The sequence below is a fragment of the Notamacropus eugenii genome, chromosome 6 (assembly GCF_028372415.1).
Source record: "Notamacropus eugenii isolate mMacEug1 chromosome 6, mMacEug1.pri_v2, whole genome shotgun sequence".
In the NCBI taxonomy this organism is placed as follows: domain Eukaryota; kingdom Metazoa; phylum Chordata; class Mammalia; order Diprotodontia; family Macropodidae; genus Notamacropus; species Notamacropus eugenii.
In genome coordinates, this window is record NC_092877.1 from 93,213,266 (window position 1) to 93,235,829 (window position 22,564).

Below are 22,564 nucleotides of genomic sequence, written 5' to 3' on the forward strand. Positions count from 1 at the left end.
TTTCCCCCATTCTTCCTCTCTCTTCCTCCTCCTCCCCATGATTCTTATCCCTTTATTTTTTTTTTTAGGTCATCCCATCATAGGAAAGTAAATAGTTTAAACTTATTAAGGGCCTTTGATTTCTTTTTCATTTTGCCTTTTTATGTTTCTCTTGAGTCTTGTGTATGAATGTCAAGTTTTCTGAAGCTGTGGTATTTTGATCAAGTATGCTTGAAATGTCTCTATTTCATTAAAGTCTATCCTCACAGCAATCTCATCAGATATGTTGCTGTACTAAAGGTATTGTTTTTTAATATACTTCAATTCAAAGACCTTATCATATGCAAGTCACTATTCTAGGTGCTGGAGTTAGGAGAGCAAAAACAAAACAGTCCCAGCCCCTAAGAAGCTCACATTCTACTGAAATACAAGTATTTCTGGGTACTTAAAGGGCCAAAGGAAAAGTGAGAAAGTTCTAGGAATTTTTGAGGAAGAAGAGAGTATTGATAACTAAGGAAATCAGGAAAGGATTCAAGAAGGAAAAAATGGTTCTTATGCTGAGTCCTGAAAGAAGATAAGGTTTCTGAGTGACAAAGTTGAAGATATAGGCATGAATGGGTAGACTTGGAGTCAATAAGACCTGGGCTGAAATCAGACCTGACTAATTGGTAAAATTTTGGACAGAACTAGATACAACTTTGAAACAACGTATGTGGGTAGAAAGAAAAGAGTCAAAGATGACTCTGAAGTTATGAACCTGAACTGAGAGAATGGTACCATGAGATCATGAACATATGGCCCATCTTACTCCTGTGCAAGTCAGGTCCTTTTAGTAGCAAATATTCTTACCCCAAGAAGTTATAATATGACTAATATAATATGACTAATATATAATATTACCTGGCTACCATTTTGGCTCCCTCAAGAGACTGGGTTTCCCTGACAACACTAACAGCTTTTTCAGGATTACCAAGGTGGTCCAAATATATACGTATTACATTATCCCATTGCTTGGCATTTTTATAAGCCACAACAGCTTCCTTATATCTGAAATAAATAATGGCATGTCTTAAATTTCACATTTTGAATATTCTTTTTAAGAACTAGAGGTCTATAATCACAAATGTGATCTTTTTACTTTTCTTTCCAACACTACTGTTCTAATTTTCTCATTTTCTTCATTCTTCTTAGTTTTTAACCCTCCTTTTTCCATTTACCTCTTCTTTCCCCAGTCTTCACCCCGCTCATTCGTTGTGCTTTCCCCTGTTCTCCTGGTGGCAAACTCTTAACAGACGTGAGCAGGCCAGGACTTTAGAAGTCACATCACTGCCACTGTCTGCCTGAAGAGAAGGCATGGCCACTGGAAGCGACATCCCCAAATCACTGCATGGCACTTCAGAACTTTTTAGTGGGGATCCACATATGTAGTTCAAAAGGAATCAAATCTCATATTAAGGAATATTCAAAGTGTTAACTAAACTAAGGGATTTTCAAAGTGAATGCCTATAACTTAAGCCTAGAGCTAGCTATTCATGCAAATAATGTAAAATCTAAATAGTACTTTTAATTGTTGTCACAAGCTTTTTTAAGATGCTATTTAAATAAACTCATTAGCAGAAAGGTAGATATTTATATCTCCATGAAAACTGAATTTTCTTTAAATAACATTTATTTTATATCTTTCTTGATATTTTGTAAAAATAAAATATTTGTTTTCTGAAATGAAACTTACCTTCCATCTGCTTCCTTAGATTTGGCATACTGGAGGTGAACCTTTGGAGAAGACACATGTGGAAGTAACTCACCAACTTTTGCCCTAGAAAACAGGAATCAATAAATTGTCATATACCTGAAATAAATTTTGCTGTTATATTTTTATATCCTTCACCCACAAACTATTATGTAATTTTCTAAAATTTCAAAACATATATAACAGCAATAAAGTTCTTAGAAAAATTTTGTAAATCTTTTTTTGTCACTTATGTGATTTAAGAATCCAGGAGAAATATCGTTAAAGTTGTTACCTGGCCCTGATGCTATTTTTCATACTATCTGTGTTTCACTGCTTAGTGAGTTTGCCTCTTCAGCAGCTAAGTTCAGCAGAATACCTTTACTAAAATAAAACAGGAGACTCTCCTTCATAATACAGTAGTAGTTCTGAAGTCCATGAACCCAAAGATATTATAAAGAAATAGAAGGGATATCAAGAAATACTTGAGCTAATTAAAGAGATACGAACATTGTGGTGGAAAAACTTTTAGTCTTTTAGTCTTTTGGTTTAGTCTTAATGGTTTTATAATTTTATTATATTTTCATTTCCTTACCTCTCATCTCTGTGCTTATTTCTAATTATGATCATTTGTCACACTCCATCCCCCTCACACTGAAAGAACACTTTTGCTCTGAATTGTTTTATTATTTTTTTATAAACAATCTTGCACTACATATAGTCACATCAAATTCTTACCAGTTTTTACACCGGATATACACAGATGCTGCTTTATCATAATATTGTCCTTTTTCATATAACTGAGCGGCTTCTGAAAATTGCTGTAATAAAAGAAAGTTATTTGTAATGAAGAAATCCATTAGTTAAGTCATTTAATTATATAACTTTCAAAGAATACCTTCATGCTCTCTAGAATTGCTCCACAGTCCTTTTTCAGCAGTCTACTAGGATGTTTAATAGCTTGATTAACCCCTCGACGAATATCTCCCATGCGAATGGACATTTGAGCTACTCCAGCTTGACAGGCTTCATCATGTTCTTGATACTTAAATTTCAGTGAGAAAAATATCTTTTATTTTTTTTACCAAAAAAATGATTTTTAAAAGTTCATGGAAATAGAGGAACAAACATTTTTAAAGGAGGACAAATAATTTTATAATATTTTAATTTTGTATAAAACTTTTAATTAGTTATATAAAAATACTTTTTTCCCAAGAATAATTCACCTGGAATTATATTTATTTTCCTATTTGAACACAGAATTTAGCAAAAATCTAAAAATATTTTCCCATAATAGTTTGAAAATATGTTGATTCTAAAGTGGCTGGTGAGTTTTGAAAGCCTTCCCACAGCATTCCTTTTGTTATTCAGAATATACTAGCCTCTAGACTTTTACCTACATGGGCAGGAAACCAAAGTGAGCCTCAACCAAATCCAGTCCTCAATTCAATTTAGTTTGGACCACTGCAAGTTTCTAAAATTAATGGTTTGCCAATTGTGTACATATACAAAAAATCATGCAAATACATAGATAAAAGTGTCCATGTACTTTGCATATTATAGAGAATTTCTATAAATATACATTGAATAAACAAATGAAGCAGTATTTTATTTTGGGAAAGAAATCAGAGAGAGGAAAACTGTGAGAGGAAAGGCACATGAGAGAGAGAGGTACAATCAAGGAAAAAAAATGTTCCCTGAAGTCAATTTTGATGGTGAGTTTGGAGAAATGGTAGTAGTAAAAACTGACCAGACTTCTAATTTTTACACAGGTAAGGGGTTGAGCATGTTCATGGAAATGCCTGAGTAGGCATTTGAGGTAGTATTGAGAGAGGGGAAAAAAAAACCCGAAAGGGGCATCAAAAACCCAGGTTCTAGCCTTAAATTTACCACTAACTGTGTGGTCTCACTTAACTTCAGTGGGTTTAAGTTTCCTCAGCTATGAGATAAAGGATTTGTAGTCAATGACCTGTAAGATCCCTTCAAGTTCCTCTATAATTCTATGAGATTTTGTCAGTTGTAGAATGGGAACAGGACTTCAAAAGCAGGCTGAACAGGCTAGAAATGATAGCTAGATTCTTTTGTCTCTTTTGCCAGGAATGGCAAAGGAGATGTTAAAACATAGACATCATTCAGAAATAATCATTGAACAACTGAAAGATTGCTGTAGTGGAGCAGGAACTATGAAATGATCAAATTGAGCCTTGAGTAAAATAGGAATTAAAATTTACATACAAGTGAGAGTTTGACTAGGAATTAGACCTTGGAAGCAGGAGCTAAGCAAACTAATATTCATCTTTGTCTCTCTTAGTCATTTTTGAAAGTTCTCTCTTAATCATCTTTGGAAAATGATTAATCTGACTCCATTTCATTGGTAGAACCATATTTATATCCAAAGTCAGTTCTGCCAAATAGTATATATGCAAATCCTTGCTTTTATGAATTTCAGTAAACCTCTGAGATTAAACTGAATCTTACAATCAACCTTAAGTCTTACCTTATTGTTTCCAGTGATTCCCTTCTCATAGTGAGCCAAAGCATTTACATAATCACCCCTAAAGAAAATTAGATATATTTACTAATATAAAGTTAATAGCAGGTACTGAGAGATTTTCCCCTTCTTTCCTTTTTCCATCTGAGTGACTGGGGAGAGGAAATGGCATCTTAAGTTAGCAATAACAATAAGTGTTTATTGAATTAATTGCATGGCAATGGGTAGAAAAGGATAACTGGCTTCGCTGAAAAGGAAAAAGAGGGAAGAACTAGAAGTAGAGAAGAGGGCAGTGAAGGTTTTGACTTCATTTTCCACTGGAGAGATGCCACTGAAAAATAAGAGGTCCTTAAAGACTCATCCTCACAAAAGTGGAAGTCATAAGTAATGATAGATAAAGAAGAGAGAAAAAAACTTCCTTTCCCGATTAGTAGGACTTAGGGAAAAAACATTTGACAGAGAAGCTCTTATATTTACGACTTATAAGAGGCTCTGGGGATTTATGTATATCTTTGGGATTAATGGATGTTTATGGAAAGGAATGTTTTGTTTTCCTCCTTCTAAAAATATTTTCTTCTCTAATATTGTGAATACTAGATTTAAAGTTAGGAAGTTGTTTTCAATATTTTAAGTATCAAGCATATATTTTTCCAGACTTCCTGGAGTGGAAGCCTACTATAAGCCAAAACAGGGAGAAATTCCCCAAAAGGTAAGCAGGACTTCCTATCACAAAACTCTCTGATATAAAGGTTACAATAATTTAAAAATTAAACAACAATGCAGATCATATGCAAATATATATTACTTCTGATCAATACCTCCTAATATTATCTAATTTCTGTTCTACCGCCATCTGAACAGAGAAGTTACCTTTGGAAGTTACTAAAGCTACTTTCTTACTTCCAATTAAGGTGAGAAATAACTCAAAACTATAGAATGCATAGATAGAAAAATTAGGAAATCAGAGTAATGCAAGAAAATTATGAAAAAAGAATGAACAGCTTGGTAAAAGAGGCACAAAAGTAAATATTGAAGAAAATAAGTTAAAAAATGAATTGCCTTAATGGTAAATGACACACAAAAGTAGAATTGGCCAATGGAAAGAGAGGTACAAAAGCTAACTAAAGAAAATAATTCCTTAAAAGTTAGAATTGGATAAATGGAAGCTAATGACTCCATGAGACATCAAGAAATAATAAAACAAAATCAAAATAATTTAAAAAATAGAAAAAATGTGAAATATCTCATTGGAAAAACAACTGACCCAGAAAACAGATTAAGGAGAGATAATTTAAGAATTATTGGAATACCTGAAGGCCATGATCAAAAAAGAATCTAGATATTATATTTCAAGAAATTATTCAAGAAAATTGCCCTGATAAAGATAAAATAGAAATTGAAAGAATCTACCTATAACCTCCTGAAAAAGATCCCAAAATGAAAACTCCCAGGAATATTATACCCAAATTCCAGAACTCCCAGATCAAAATATTGCAAGCAGATAGAAAGAAACCATTCATATGCCACAGTCAGAATCACACAAAATTTATGAGCTTCCACATTAAAGAAACAGAGGACTTGGAATATGATATTCCAAAAGGAAAGGGAGTTAAAATTACAATCAAGGATAACCTACCTAGCAAAATAAGAATAATCCTGGGGGTGATGAACTTTAATGAAATAGAGGAATTTCAGGCATTCTTGATGAAAAGACCACAGCTGAAAAGAAAATCTGACATTCAAACACAAGACTCTATAGAAGCATAAAAAGATAAAATTGAAAAAGAAATCAAAAGCACTTAATAAGGTTAAACTATTTACATTTCTATATGGGAAGAGAATATATATATAACTCCCAAGAAGTTTGTCATTATTAGGGAAATTAGAAGGAGTCTACATCGATAAAATGCACAGGTATGAGTCAATTATGATGGGATGATCCCAAAAATATGAAGGGGTAAGCACCAGTAAGAGGAGGAAAAGAGAGGAAGAATAAGGAAAATTATCTCACATAAAAGAGGCATAAAAAGAAGAGCTCCTATAATGGAGGAGACAATGTGAGGATCATGGTAGGCAATGCTTGAACCTCACTCTCATCAGAATTGATTCCAAGAGGAAAGAATATACATACATACTCAGTGGGGTATAGAAATCTACCAACAGGGAGGTAGGAAGGAAGAGCATAAGAGAAGGCAGACAGCAATAAGAGAGAGGGAAAATTAAGGAAGGTAATGGTAAGAAGCAAAAAAGAGACTTAAGGAGAGACAGGATAGAGAGAGGATAAATATAATAAAAAAATAGGACAGAGGAACACAATTAGTAATCATAATTGTGAATGAGAATAGGCTGTTTACTCACCCATAAAACAGAAGTGGATAGCAGAATGGATTAGAAATCAAAATCCAAATATGTCATTGAGAAGAAACAGACTTTAAATATAACAACACAGAGTTAAAATAAGAGCCTCAAATAGAGTCTATTGTGCTTCAGGTGGGGTAAAAGGGACAGCAGGAACAATCATGATCTCAGACAAAGCCAAAGTAAAAATAAACATAATTAAAAGAGATAATCAGGACAACTACATTTTGCTGAAAGGTACTATAGGCAATGAAATAACATCGATACTAAACACATATGTACCAAATGGGAGAGCATCCAGATTCTTAAAGGAAAAGTTAAATGAGTTATAGAAGGAAATAGCAAAAGAATACTAGTGGGGGACCTCAATTTACTCCTCTCAAAACTAGATAAATCTAACTATAAAATAAATAAGGAGTTAAGAAGATTAATAGAATATTAGAAAAGCTAGATATGATAGACCTCTGGAGAAAAATGGAATAGAAACAGAAAAGAGTATATCTTTTTCTCATCTACACATGGCACCTTCAGAAAAACCAACCAGGTAATTGGTACAAAAACTTCACAAACAAATGCAGAAAAGCAGAAATCTGAAATGCACCCTTTCCAGAACATAGTGCAATAAAAATAAAACTCAACAAAGAGCGTTAGAACCACAGGTTAAAAATTAATTGGAAACTACATAATCCAATCCTAAAGAATGTGGAGATCAAAGAACAAATGATAGAACAATCAATAATTTCATTAAATATAATGAGAACAAAGAGAAAAGATACCAAAATGGAGGGAATATAGCCAAAGTAGCACTTAGGAGAAATTTTCTTTCTCAAAATGGTTAGTATCAATAAAAAAGAAAAAGATCAGACCAATGAATTGGTCATACCAATTAAAAAAAACCAGGAAGTAAAAACAAAAAGGCAATTAAAAATAAAAATCCTGAAAATTAAAGGAGAGATTAATAAAACTGAAAGTAAAAAAAAAAAACCATTGAACCAAATAAAACTAGGAGCTAGTTATATGGAAAAAACAATAAAATAGATAAACCATTAATCAATTTGATTAAAAAAATAAAGATGAAAACCAAATTGCCAGCACCAAAAATAAAACAGGCAAATTCGTCACCAATGAAGAGGAAATTTGCTCAGTTATTTGGAGTTATTTTGTCCAATTATAAGTCAACAAACCTGATAATCTAAGTAAAATGACTGAATATTTACAAAAATATAAATTGTCTGGATTAACAGAAGAGGAAATGGAATTCTTAAATAATCCTATCTTAGAAAAAAAAAACTGAAGCTATGAATGAGTTACCTAAGAAAAAATCCCCAGAACCAGATGGATCTTAATGAATTCTAACAAACATTGAAAGAATAAATCCAATACTACATAAATTAAATGAGAAAAAGACAAAGAAGGAGTCCTACCAAATTCCCTTTTACAATACAAATTCACAAATCTAACAATAGATTTAAAGAAAAGGAGAAATATTAATTGCTCATGAGTAGTCTGAGCCAACATAATAAAAATGACAATTCTAATTAAATTAATTTACTTATTCAGTGACTTACAAATTAAAATACCAAAGAATTATTTTTCTTATTTCTAGAAAAAAATAATAAAATTCATCTAGAAGAACAAACGGTCAAGAATATCTAAGAAAACAATGAAAAAATGTGAAGGAAGGTAGTCTAGCAGCAAATTAAAATTAGCAGTCATCAAAACAATCTGGTACTGGCTAAGAAACAGAGTAGTAGATCAGTGGAATACATTAGGTACACAATACACAGTAATAAATGTGCTTAGTAATCTAGTATTTGATAAACCCAAAGATCCAAGGTTTTTGAGCAAGAACTCACTATTTCACAAAAATTGCTTGGAAAGCAGTTTGGCAGAAACTAGACATAGAGTAATATCTCGTACCATATACCAAGATAAGGTCAAAATGCTACATGATTTAGACATAAAGAGTGATAGTATAAGCAAATTAGGGGAGCATGGAAAATGCTGTCAGATCTATGGATAAGAGTTATAAACTTTTGTTATGACCAAACCAGAGATAGAAAGGATCATGGGAAGTAAAATGGGACAATTTTGACTACATTAAATTTTAAGAGTTTTGCAAGAAGGAAACCAATGCTGCCAAAGATTAGAAAGAAAATAGGAAACTGGAGAGAAAACCAGTTTCTCTGTTAAGGGCCTCATTTCTCAAATGTATAGGGATGTTGTAATATATGATTATGTTGAAGTACTATTATGCTATAAGAAATGATGTGGGGGATAGTTTCAGAAAAACCTGAGAATATTTATGATGCAAAGTAAACCTGAGCAGAACCAGGAATATATTGTACAATATATAGTACAATATTGTAATGATGATCATCTGCGAAAGACTTGGCTACACTGATCAATACAGTGTCCCACACAATTCCAAAGGACTCATGATGAAAAACATTATCCATCTCCCAAGAAAGAAGTAATGAACTCTGAGTGCAGATTGAAGCATAATTTTTTCACTTTTATTTTTCTCGCTTTTCTTTTGCAACATGGCTAATATGGAAATAATTTCACAAGTATAACTGATATCACATTGCTTGTCTGTCTTTTCAGTGATTTGGGGAGGGGTGGGTGAGAGAGAATTTGGAAATAAAAAAATTTTAAATGAATATTTAAAATAAAAAAACAATTTTTTTTTAAAGATTCAGCTCAAGTCTTATTCTAAAAGAGACCTTTCCCAGGTCCCTGTACTACTGTCTTTCCTCTGAGGTTACCTCTCCTTTATTGTCTTTATTTATAGTTTTATATGCACATAGTTGTTTGTATGCTATTTCTCCCCATTAGAATATGTATTCCTTGGGGGATGAACAGTGTTTCTGCCTTTCTTGGTAAAACCCTGGAGTAAGACAGTTAAGTAATAAATTAAATAGACTTTACTACGCTGACTTGGAAACTAACTTAAATTAGTAAAGTTGCTTTTATGGGGATGGAATTCAAGCAACCAACTTAAAAACAAATGTTTGAAACCTGTTTTCAAGTTGGATATAGTGGAATTTTCCTCTATGTTTCTTCAATATAAAAATTAGTATCCTTGTAAGCATATTAATATAACTATTATTCTCTATCAATATTCAGGTAAATCTGACAATATTACTTTTTAAATGTTTTTTATATTACTGCTTTAATAAAATAGAACATACGTAAATTCCAACTGAATAGCATACTCCTTTGATATGAATGAAATCTGGTCTGGGGCCAAACATTTGGCTAGTTGAAGTGCATTGTCCCAATGCTGCAAATCTCGCCTCATCTGTTATCCAAAGAAATATTTATTATCAAAATTTAAATTCAATAAACAAAAAAGCATAACAAAGGGAAAACTTTAAGCAAGCAAAATATACCATGAATAATACAGATTCTAAAACAATACCTCAGAAAAGAAAAACAAAACAAAAAATACAGGGAAAAAGTAAGGAAGTAAAATTTAAGGAAAATAATCTTCCTTGAATCATATTGGTAAAATATCACATGCCACATTGGCAGAATTTAGGATGATTTACTTCTCATCCCATCATTTAGATAGATCTACAGAGTAACTTTAGGTACAACAATAGAAGAAATAGTCTAGAAGATTAATGAATTTTTATAAGAAGAAAAGGTTATTTTCTAACATCATACTTAAATTCATGGAAATCCCCTTAATTATCAATTAATAATAACTGAATAAGAGAATAAATAGATACTTCAAGGGCTGCAGCAGGACAGCTAGATGCCAGATACAGATCTTGTGCCAAATTGAAATCACTAGCAAACATGGCAAGATGTCCTGCTAACAAGTTGTGATCCTCTATTCCCTGTAAATAGAAATAAATGTTAGTTGTACTGGAAAGTAGATTTACATTTTTAATTTTAATAGTATTGTTATTTTTTCCAAGTACATGTAAAGACAATTTTTAATATAAAATTTTTTATAAAATTTTGAATTTCATATTTCCTCCCTCCCTAGGTTGTAAGCAATTTGATATAGGTTATACACATGCAGTCATGTAAAACACATTTCTATATTAGTCATGTTGTGAAAGAAGAAACAGAACAAAAGAAAAAAACACGAAAAAAATTTTAAAGTGAAAATAGTATGCTTCCATCGGCATTCAGACTCCATCAGTTCTTTCTCTGGATGTGGATAGCATTTTCTATCATGAGTTATATGGAACTGTTTTAGATCCTTAAGCTAAGTCAATCACACTTTATCATTGAATAATGTTGCTATTACTATGTACAGTGTTCTCTTGGTTCTGCTAATTTTATTTTGCATCAATTCTTGTAAGTCTTTTCCGATTTTTCTGAAATCAGTCTGCTCATTATTTCTTATAGCACAATAATATTCCAGTACAAACATATACCACAACTTGTTTAGCCATCCTCCAATTGATGGGTATCCCCCCAATTTCCAAGTCTTGGCCACCAAAAAAAGAGCCGCTGTACATATTTTTGTATATTAAGGTCCTTTTACTTTTTAAATCTCTAGATTTAGTAGTGATATTGTTGGTTCAAAGAGTATGCACAGTTTGATCACCCTTCGGGCATAGCTCCAAATTGTTCTCCAAATGGAGTTCATAACTCCATCAACTACATTAGTGTGTACATTAGTGTGTCCCAATTTTCCCACACTTTCTCCAGCACTTATTATTTTCCTTTTCTGTCATACCAGCCAAACTGATAGGTGTGAGGTGCTACCTCAGAATTGTTTTAATTTGTACTTCTCTAATCAATAGTGATTTAGAGCATTTTTTCATATGACTATAGATAGATAGCTTTGATTTGTTCATCTGAAAACTGCCTGTTCATATCCTTTGACCATTTATCAATTGGGGAATCACTTGTATTCTTATAAATTTAGCTCATTTCTCAATGTATTTGAGAAATAAGGACTTCACCAGAGACACTTGCTATAAAAATTTGTTTCCTATCTTTCTGTTTTCCTTCTAATCTTGGTCGCAGTGGTTTCATCTGCAGAAAAACTTTTTAAAATTATACAATCAAAATTATACATTTTACATCTCTTAATGCTCTCTCTCTCTCTTATTTGATCATAAATTCTTCTCTTCTCCATAAATCTGACAGGTAAACTATTCCTGGCTTGCCTAGTTTGCTTATAGTATCACCCTTTAAATCTAAATCATGTCCCCATTTCAACATATGCAGTGTGAGATGTTGGTATATATCTAGTTTCTGTGATACTGTTTTCCAGTTTTCCCAGCAGTTTTTGTAAAATAGTGAGTTCTTATCCCAAAAGCTGGGATCTTTGCATTTATCAAACATTCAATTACTATGGGTCACTTATTATTGTGTTTTATGTACCTAATCTACTCCACTGATCTACCACTCTATTTCTTAGTCAGTACCAGATAATTTTGATGACAGCCACTTTATAACAAAATGTTCGATCTGGTTTGGCTAGGCCACTTTCCTTCGCACATTTTTCATTAGTTCCATTGATATTCTTGCCTTTTTGTTCTTCCAGATTAATTTTGTTTGGTTTTTTTTTCTAGCTCTACAAAATGATCTTTGGTAGTTTGATTGATACAGCACTGAATAGGTAAATTAACTTAGGTAGAATTGTCACTTTTATTATATTGGTTTGGCCTATCCATAGGCAACTGATATTTTTCCAATTGCTTAAATTTTACTTTATTTATGTCAAAAGTGTTTCGTTACTGTATTCATATAGTCCCTAGGTTTGTTTGGGTAGGTAGACCCCCAAAGTATTTTACACTGTCCGCAGTTATTTTAAATGGAATTTCTCTATCTCATCCTGCTGGACTTTTTTGGTAAAAATACAAATGCTGATGATACACGAATGTTTGTTTTATAACCTGCAACTTTGCCAAAGTTGTTAATTATTTCAAGTAGTGTTTTAGTTGATTCTTTAAGATTTTCTAAGTTTACCCTCATTGCCTGTCCTAATTTCTTCAATTTTTTTCGTCTTATTACTAAAGCTAGCATTTCTAGTACAACATTGAATAATAGTGATGATAATGATAAGTGTAGCTTATCCTCATTGCATATAATGCTTGCTGATGGTTTGAGATAAGATACCATTTATCATTTAAAGGAAAGCTCCATTTATGCCTATGGTCTCCAGTGTTTTTAACAGGAATGGGTGCTGTATTTTGGCAAAAAACACTTTGTGCATCTATTGAGATAATCATATTATTTTTGTTGGTTTTGTTATTGATATGGCCAATTATCCTTCGAGTTGAACTAACCTGCAGTTCTGATACAAATCCCACCTGCTCTTAGTGTATGATCCTGGTAATATATTTCTGCAATCTCCTTGACAGTATTTTATTCAAAAGTTTTGCATCTAAATTTATTAAGGAAATTGGTCTATAGTTTTCTTTGTTTTGGCTCTCCCTTCCCTAGTTTAGGTATCTACATCTGTTTCATAAAAGGAATTTGGTAGGATTCCTTTTTCCCTTATTTTCTCAAATAGTTTATATATTAGAATTACAGTAGAAACTTGGTTTACGTATTTCGCAAAATCTGTCTTTCAGGATGAACAAAAACTCACAGTATGAATGTACTGTGTAAAATTCACAGTAGTAACTATGATCTACAATATTTGTAACAATGGCCACAATGAAGAAGAAAATTAAAAAGGAAGGTGCAAAGAAGAAGGAGACCATTACATTGGAAATGAAAAAAGAAATCACCGAGAAGGATGAGCATGGTGTGTGTGCTTGTGGTTTTATAGTTGGTCTGCATCTACAATCTGCATCATTTTGAAGAAGGATGAAATAAAGGCAGTAGATGCAGCAACAGGGGTCATGAGAATATCAAAGTAACGGCCACGTGTTCTAGAAAATATTGAAAAGTTGCTTCTCATGTGGATGGAGAAGCAGTTAGCAGGTGATATCATAAATGAAAACAAAGAGCTGGTGGAGGAACATAACTAGGAGCTGATGACGAATGAACTGATGGATCTGCATGAGGAACAACAGCATGAGGTTGTAGAGGATATCTCATCTGAGGAGGAGGTTGACAGGTTGGAGGAATCCCTCACATCAAGGTAGATTAGGGAGGTTTATCAGATGTGGGGAAAAGTGCAAAATTGTATTGAAAAACATCACCCAAATAAGGCTGTAGCAATGAGAGCCATGAATATTTTTAACGATAACACAATGTCACATTTCTGTGACACTGAAAAAATGTCAAAAACAAGTGTTTTTAGATAGATTCCTAGTCAGAAGGGAATGTAAAGAATCAAAATCTGTGAGTCAAAAACATTAAAGTGATTCTAAAAAACGAAAAATAAGTGAAGGCAGTAGTGTTAGTCTTACTTTTAGTGAAAGTAGCATAAGAGAGAACACTCCCAATGTTGAAATCCCTGATGTTCTCATAAAAGGAGATTCTCTTTCCAAGCAATAACCCTTCCTTCTCTTCCTCCTCCCTCTCATCTCCCTCACACCAGCTGCAACTCTTCTCAAAGGTAAAGTACAGGTTAATCTATTTTATTTTCAGTTTATACTGTATACTAATCATTGTTATTGTATTTCAGGCACATTAGGGACTAAAAATTTACTTAAAATTATAAATAATTATTTTTATATGAATATTTTTGGTGATGGTACCAATCATCTGACTTTATGTTATTTCCTATGGAAAAATTCACTTTGCGATACGAACAAATCACATGACAAACAGAATGTTGGAATGAATTTAATTTATAAACCAAGGTTCTACTGTAATTGTTCCTTGGAACACTAAAGCATTGTTGGTGGAGTGGTGAACTAATCCAACCATTCTGGAGAGTGATTTGGAACTATGCCCAAAGGGCTATAAAACTGTGCATACTCTTTGACCCAGCAATACCACTTCTAGATTGTATCCCAAAGAGATCATAAAAATGAGAAAGGGATCCACATGCACAAAAATATTTATAGCAGCTCTTTTTGTGGTGGCCAAGAATTAGAAATTGAAGGGATGCCCATCAACTGGGTAACAGCTGACCAAGTTGCGGTACATGAACTTAATGGAATACTATTGTGCTATAAGAAAAGAGAAAGAGCTCAAACCTTTAAAACTGAACGTTAAAAATTGTTTTTATATGCAACTAGGAAATGAGATATATGGGCAATGGGGTATAGAAATCTATCTTGCCCTACAGAAAAATAGAAGGGAAGGGGATGGGAGGCAGTGATAGAAGGGAGGGCAGATTAGAGGAAAGGGTAATCAGAATATATGCTGGTCTGGGGTTAGGGGAGGGAGGAAATGGGGAGAAAATTTGAAATTTGAAATTTTGTGGAATGAGTGTTGAAAATTGAAAATAAGTGGGGGGTTTTTTAAAGAAATGATGAGCTGGCAGATTTCAGAAAAACCTGGAGAGACTTACATGACCTGATGCAGAGTGAGGGGAGCAAAACCAGGAAAACAGTATACACAGTAACAGTCACACTGCACAATGACTAACTTTGATAGACTTGACTCTTCTCAGCAATGCAAGATTCTAAGACAACTCCGAAAGGCTCATGATGGAAAATGCTATCTACATCCAAAGAAAGAATTACATACTCTGAATGCAGATCTAGCATACTATTTTCAACCTTTTTTTGTTTCATTTTGTTTTTTCTTTACTGTGGTTTTTCCCTTTTGTTCTGATTCTTCTTTTATAATATGACTAATGTGAAAACAGGCTTAATATAATTGTACATGTATAGCCTACATCAGATTGCATGCCATCTTGGGGAGGGGAGAGGAAGGAGGGAAAAAAATTTGGAACTCAAAATCTTATAAAAGTAAATGCTGAAAACTAAAAAAAAAAATTTAATCAATTAATAAGTTTTTTTAATGTTTGGTAGAATTCACTAAAATCCATCTGGCCTTGAGGATCTTTTCTTAGGGAGTTCACTGATGGCTTTTTCAATTTCTTTTTCTAAAATGAGGTTACTTAAGTACTTTGTTTCCTCTTTTGTTAATCTGGGCATTTTATATTTTTGCAAATATTCATCCATTTCATTTAGATTGTCAGATTTACTGGCATACAATTGGGCAAAATTGCTCCTAATTATTGTTTTAATTTCCTCCTTATTGGTGGTGAATCCATTCTTTGCAGTTTTGAAACTGGTAATTTGGTTTTCTTCTTTTTCTAAATCAAATTAACCAACAGTTTATCTATTTTATTGCTTTTTCATAAAACCAGCTGTTAGTTATGTTTATTAATTCAATAGTTTTCCTAATTTCAATTTTATTAATCTCTCCTTTGGTTTTCAGAATTTCGAATTTGGTATTTAACTGGGGATTTTTAATTTGTTTCTTTTTCTAACTATTTTAATTACATGTCTAATACACTGATCTTCTTGTTCTCTATTTTACTGATGTAAGCATTTAAAGATAATAAATTTACCCTAAGTAGTGCTCTGGATGCATCTTATAAATTTTGTCATTTTCTTTGATGAAATTATTTATTGTTTCTATGATTTGTTCTTTGACCCACTCGTTCATTAGGATTAGATTATTTAGTTTCCAATTGATTTTAATCTATTTTTCCAGGCTCTTTTATTAAATGTAATTTTTATGGCATCATAATCTGGAAATGATGTATTTAATATATCTGCCTTTCTGCATTTGATTGTAAGATTTTTTTAATGCCTTAATACATGGTATGTGGTGCCCATGGTGTGGGTGCCATATACCACTGACCAGAAAGCTATATTCCTTTCTATCCCCATTTAATTTTCTCCTGAGGTCTATTATATACAACTATTCTAAAATTCTGTTCACCTCCTTAACTTCTTTCTTGTTTATTTTGTGGTTCTATTTATCTAGTTTTGAGAAGGGAAAGCTGAGGTCCCCCACTGAGACAGTTTTCCAGTCACTCATTTAACTTCTCCTTTAGAAATTGGGGTGTTATATCATTTGGTGCACATATGCTAGGTGGTGCAGTGGATAGAGCACCAGTGCAGGAGTCAGGAGGACCTGAGTTCAAATCTCACCTCAGACATTTGACACTCACTAGCTGTGGGACCTTGGGCAAGTCACTTAACCCCAATTGCCTCATCCTGGGTCATCTCCAGTCATCCTGATGAATATCTGGCCATTGGATTCAGATGGCTCTGGAGGAGAAGTGAGGCTGGTGACCTACACAGCCCTCCCTCACTCAAAACAAAGTCAAGTGTAAGTCATATCATCATTTCTCTGATGGAATGGTCTTCTCTGGCAACAAAGGATGAATACATGCTTAGCACTGGTATTACTTCATTGTTTATGGTACTTTTTAGCAAACTGTGGTATCTTTCCTTGTCTCTTTTAATTAGATTTGTTTTTACTTTTACTTGGTCTGACATCATGATTGCCACCCTTGCTTGTTTTTTCACTTCAGCTGAAGCATAACATATTTTGCTTTGGCCTTTTACTTTTATTCAAAATGTGTCTCTCTACCTCAAACGTATTTCTTGTAAACAATGTATTATCAGAGTCTGTTTTCTAAATCACTCTGCTGTGTGTTTCCATTTTATGGGTGAATTCATCCCATTAATATTCACAGTTATGATTATTAAGTGTGTATTTCCTTCCATCTTATTTTTCCCCCATTTATACTTTTCTCTCCTTTCACCCTGTTCCTCCTCAATATTGTTTTGTTTCTGATCACCTCCCTTAATCTGTTCTATCTTCTATCAGTCACCCAACAAGTTTTCTTGTCCTCCCATCTCCTCCTACTTCCCCAGAGTGTAAGATCGATTTCTAGACCTAACTGAGTATGTATGTTATTTCCTCTGTGAGCCAAATCTGATGAGAGGAAGGTTCAAACAATGCTCACACCCCACCCTTCTTTTCCTCCAGTATAATAGGTCATTGTGCCTCTTCACATGATATAATTCACTCTATTCTTCCTCTCCCAGTGCAATCCTCTTTCTCACCACTTAATATTTTTCTATTATCTTATCAAAGTCAAAAAATACTGTACCCTCTGTTTATATGTACTTCTTCTAACTGCCCTAATAGAGATACAATCCTTTTTGCTTATTTTTAGAGATACAATTCTTAAGAGTTGCAAGTATTATCTTCCCATGTAGGGATGTAAACAGTTTAACCTTACTGAATAACTTCTATGGTTTTTTTTTCTTTCTTGTTTACCTTTTTATGCTTCCTTTGAGTCTTGTATTTGAAAACTGAATTTTCTGTTCAGCATTGATCTTTTCATCAGGAATATTTGAAAGTTCTCTATTTCATTGAATTTTCATTTTTCCCCTTGGAAGATTATGCTCAGTTTTACTAGGTAATTTATTCTTGATTATAATCCAAGTGCTTTTTCCTTCTGAAATCTACAAGCCCTCAGATCCTTTAAAATGTAGATGATGCTAAGTCCTATATAATCCTGGCTGTCTCTCCTCAGTATTTGAATTGTTTCTTTCTAGCAACTTGCAATATTTTCTCCTTGACCTGAGAGTTCTGGAATTTAGCTATAATATGCCTAGGAGTTTTCACTTTGGGATCTCTTTCAGGAGATGCTTGGTGAATTATTTCAATTTCTATTTTACCCTCAGGTAAATATTAGGATATTAGGGAAGTTTTCCTTGATAATTTCTTAAAAGATGCTGTCTAGGCCTTTTTTTTGAACATGGCCCTCAAGTAGTCCAATAATTCTTCAATTATGTCTCCTGGATCTATTTTCTAAGTCAGTTTTTTTTCCAATGAGATAGTTTACATTTTCTTCTATTTTTTCTATTCTATTTTTTCATTCTTTTGATTTTTTTTTTTAATTGATTTTTGATGTCTCATAGAATCATTAACTTCCACTGGCCCAATTTAAGGAATTATTTTCTTCAGTGAGTTTTTTTACCTCCTTTTCCCTTAGGTCAATTTCACTTCTTAAGGAGTTGTTTTCCTTGGTGAATTTTTTCATATCTTTTTCCATTTGGGGGGCTTCCTTTAGCAAGTTTGTAAGTTTTTTTCATGATTCTCTTATAACTACCATATCTTTGCTCAATATTTCTTCTGCCTTCCCTATATGATTTTTAAAATCCTTTTTGGTCTCTTCCAGGCAGATTTTTGGGCCTGAGACCAATTAATATTTCTCTTTGAGGTTTCACATGCAGGCATTTTGACACTATTGTCCTATTCTGAGCTTGTGTTTTGATCTTCCTTGTCACATAGTAGCTTTCTATGGTAAAGGCTTTTTTTGTTTTTTGCTCATTTTGCAGCCTATTTCATGACTTTTAAAGTTGAACTTTATTCCTGGAGCAGAGGAAGTACTTGTCCAAGCTTGTCCACTAGAGGCCAGGGGTCTAGTCACTGGCTTGCTATGCTAGAGTCTTGAGGGTTAGTGGTTCTCTTGTGCCAGGAGAAGGAGGACTCCAGGGCTGGTGACTCACCTGCTGCACTGGAGCTTCAGGACTCATAGGTGGCCCTCTGTGTTGCTAGCCTGCTAAGCAGGGACCACAGGGTTTTGGTTGCTGATCTGTGCTGGGCTAAGAGCCTCCTGCTGGTTTGCCTGGACACAACCTGTACTAGACAGCAGTCCCCTTTTACCCAAGTGAGACATACTTTTCCTATATAGTCTTTCTAAGTTATCTTTGAGCTGGAAAACTGTTTTACCCTGACATTTTGTGGATTTTGTTGCTACAGAATTCATTTTAAGGCTTGATTTAAAGTTGTTGTGAGGGAAATTGTAGAAAGCTCAGGCAACGCCCTGCTTTTTCTCTATCATCTTGGCTCCACTTTGGAAAGTAGATTTAGTGTAAAAAGTGTGCAATCTTTAAGAGACATCATGGTACGGTGACAAGAGTATTGGATATGGAGTCAAAGGTCCTACATTCAAATTCTGATTCTGCCATGTACTAACTGTGTGGCCTTGGGCAAATTCTATAAGCTCTCTGGTTCTTATTTTCTCATCTATAAAATAAGGAATCTGAACTAGATGACCTCAAAGTTATCTTCGATCTCTTAACCTATGATCCCATAAATAATAAAACTGTAGGACTTTGTGGTTTCATGTATATTTGTAGAACATATAGTACCATGTGACATGTCATTACATAATTTGTTATATTCCATTTTTATTGTAAGCCTGAGAATTGCCTAATTGCACTAAGAGCATGGAGTCAATTCAATTTAATTCAACAAATATTTATTTAATGCAAAGTACTGTGAGAGGCTCTGGGAATAAAGGGGAAAAAACTAAACAATCCAAGTCTTAAAATAATTTAGGGGAGTAATATATTTATACAGATAAGTAACTGCAATGTAATTTAAGGGGGAAAAGCACTAATAGCAGGACAGGGATTAGAACTGCCTGTTGGACACTTCCAATTGGATATCCCATATGCACCTCAAACAACATGTACAAAACAAAACTCATTTTTTTCCCCAAAACTTGGTGGTGTTCAGTCATTCAGTCATGTCTAACTCTTTGTGACTCCAATGACCACAGTACCCCAGTCCCTTCTATCCTCCACTATTCCTCACAGTCTGTCCAAGTGCACATTTATTGTTTCTGTGACCCAATCCATCCATCTCATCCTCTCCCATCCATCTCCTTTTCCTTCTACCTTCAATCTTTCCCAACATCAGAATCTTTTCCAATGAGTCCTGTCTTCTCATTATATGACCAAAGTATTTAAGTTTCAGCTTCAGTGTTTGACCTTCCAGTTAATAGCCTGAATTAATTTCTTTAAATATTGACTGATTTGATATCCTTGCTGTCCAAAAGACTCTCAAAAGTCTTCTCCAACACCACAATTTAAAAGTGTGACTTCTGCAGTGCTTCGCTTTCCTTACGCTCCAACTCTCACAACCATGCTCTGCTCCTGGAAAAACTATAGCTTCAACTATATGGACCGGACCTTCACTGGCAAGGTGATATCTCTGTTTTTAAGTGTGCTCTCCAGATCTGCCCTACCCTTCCTTCCAAGAAGTTAGAATCTTTTAAATTCATTGATGCAGTAACCATCAGCAGTGATTTTTGAGCCTGATAAAATCTGACACTGCTTCCATTTGTTCTCCATTTGCCAGGAAGTTATGGAACCAGTTGTCATGATGCTAGTTTTGTTGGGGGTTTTTTTACGTTCAGCTACAAATCAGTTTTTCTACACTTTCCTCTTTCACCTTCATCAAGAGTCTTCTTAATTCCTCTTCACTTTCTGCCATGAGAGTGGTATCATCTGCAAATCTAAGATTGTTGATATTTCTCCCATCAGTCCTAATTCTGGCTTTTGATTCATCCAGCCTGGAATTTCACATGCTGTACTCAACACATAAGTCAAATAAATAAAGTGACAACAAAGTGCCTTTTCATATTTCTTTTCCAGTCTTAAACCACTCATCATTCCATGTTCAGTTCTAATTGTTACTTGTTGGCCCACATACAGGTTCTTCAGGAGGCAAACTGGCTACTTCTTAAACAGGCCTATTCAGTGAATGGGTGTTGCCTCACCCTAAGTGAGTGCCTGCAAAGACCTTGGCCTAAAGGGCCCAACCTCTCCCAGTGCGTCCTGGGTCATCTCCAGTCATCCTGATGAATATCTGATCACTGGATTCAGATGGCTCACTCAAAACAAAGTCAAGTACAAGTCATGTCATCATTTCTCTGATGGCATGGTCTTCTTTGGCAATGAAGGACAAAACACAATCCTGTGAGTAGATGCAGCTGGCTGAATGGGGACCCAGCTAGCTGGGTGACTCAACTCCTCCTCTCCTGTCTGTCTCCCCCTCACCTTCCTTCTCCTCTCCAAAGGAAGGTAAATTTGGATGGCCAAAAGATGCCCAGTTGACTTGGGATTTACTGGCTCCTTTCCTTTTCTTTCTCTTTCCTTTCCTTTTCTTTTCCCTTTCCTTTCCTTTTCTTTTCCTTGTCCTGTCCTGTCCTCTCCCAAAACCTTAAACCTACTGCACTCTGAAACTGGGACACCAATGGGCCCCTGCCTAAGGGCTCCTCTGGACCCTCCTAGCTTTAGAGTGATTATCCATAGTAACTGCTGCTGTTTCCCACCCAGCCTGATATCTTTCTTTTTCTTGACCTCATTAAAGGGGCCATGACCTCTGAAACACGTCTATTCAATGAATGGGCATTGCCTCACCCTAAGTGAGTACCTGCAAATACCTTAGCCTAAAGGGCCCAAGGTCTCCCAGTGCATCCTGGGTCATCTCCAGTCATCCTAATGAATATCTAGTCACTAGATTCAGATGGCTCTGGAGGAGAAGTGAGGTTGGTGACCTCCCTCACTCAAAACAAAATCAAGTGCAAGTCATGTCATCATTTCTTTGCGGCATGGTCTTCTTTGGCAACAAAGGATGAATACAAACAAAGATGATCTGGTACTCCCATCTCTAAAGATTTGCCACATTTTATTGTGATTCACACAGTCAAAGGTTTTAGTGTAGTCAATGAATCAGTAGTTTTGGTTGTTTTTTTTTTCTGGAACTTCCTTGCTTTCTCTATAATCTTGACAATTTGGTCTCTAGTTCCTCTGCCTCCTCAAAAACCAGCCTGCTCTTCTAGTAATTCTCAGTTCACATATTGCTAAAGCCTAGCTTGCAGAATCTTAACCTTGCTGGCATGGAAATGAGTAGAACTGTTTGGTAATTTCAACATTCCTCAGCATTGCCCTTCTTTAGGATTGGGATGTAAACTGATCTCCAATCCTGTGGCCACTGCTAAGCTTTTCAAATTTGCTGGCATGTAGAGTGCAGCACTTTAACAGCATCATCTTTTAGGATTTTAAATGACTCAGCTGGAATTCTATCCCCAAAAATGTATCCCTCTTCTAAATTTCCTTATCATCTTTATATTCAATTATATAGGTTCAGTGTTAGCCTCACCCTCACTCATGTCACATATCTAATCAGCAGCCAAATCTTGTTGTTGTTAAGAAACTGTACTGAGTTCAAGATTCCTCAGTGCCATCCTTCCTTCAAAACTTTAGTCATATGAGCCACAAGTAAAAGAGGATAGTAGCAAGTTATGAATAATTTAATTGAAATAATTAAGAAACATCAGATTTTTAAATTACAAT

General features: G+C 34.3%; 1 protein-coding gene across 7 annotated transcripts in view; it reads right to left on the bottom strand.

Moving 5' to 3' along the window:
- Positions 1 to 22,564, bottom strand: part of LOC140511434 (WD repeat-containing protein 19-like) — a 164,050-nt gene that overhangs the window by 62,013 nt on the left and 79,473 nt on the right. For all 7 annotated transcript variants that reach the window (XR_011969549.1, XR_011969548.1, XR_011969550.1 and 4 more), the window contains 7 exons: positions 10,295 to 10,405; positions 9,752 to 9,861; positions 4,206 to 4,263; positions 2,607 to 2,753; positions 2,447 to 2,529; positions 1,712 to 1,795; positions 880 to 1,026 (listed from right to left, as the gene is read on the bottom strand). Coding sequence is in view for 4 of the 7 variants with exons in the window: in XM_072620497.1 (XP_072476598.1) it covers positions 880 to 1,026; positions 1,712 to 1,795; positions 2,447 to 2,529; positions 2,607 to 2,753; positions 4,206 to 4,263; positions 9,752 to 9,861; positions 10,295 to 10,405 (740 nt within the window). In the remaining 3 variants the exon portion in view is untranslated. The remainder of the gene's footprint in view (positions 1 to 879; positions 1,027 to 1,711; positions 1,796 to 2,446; positions 2,530 to 2,606; positions 2,754 to 4,205; positions 4,264 to 9,751; positions 9,862 to 10,294; positions 10,406 to 22,564) is intronic.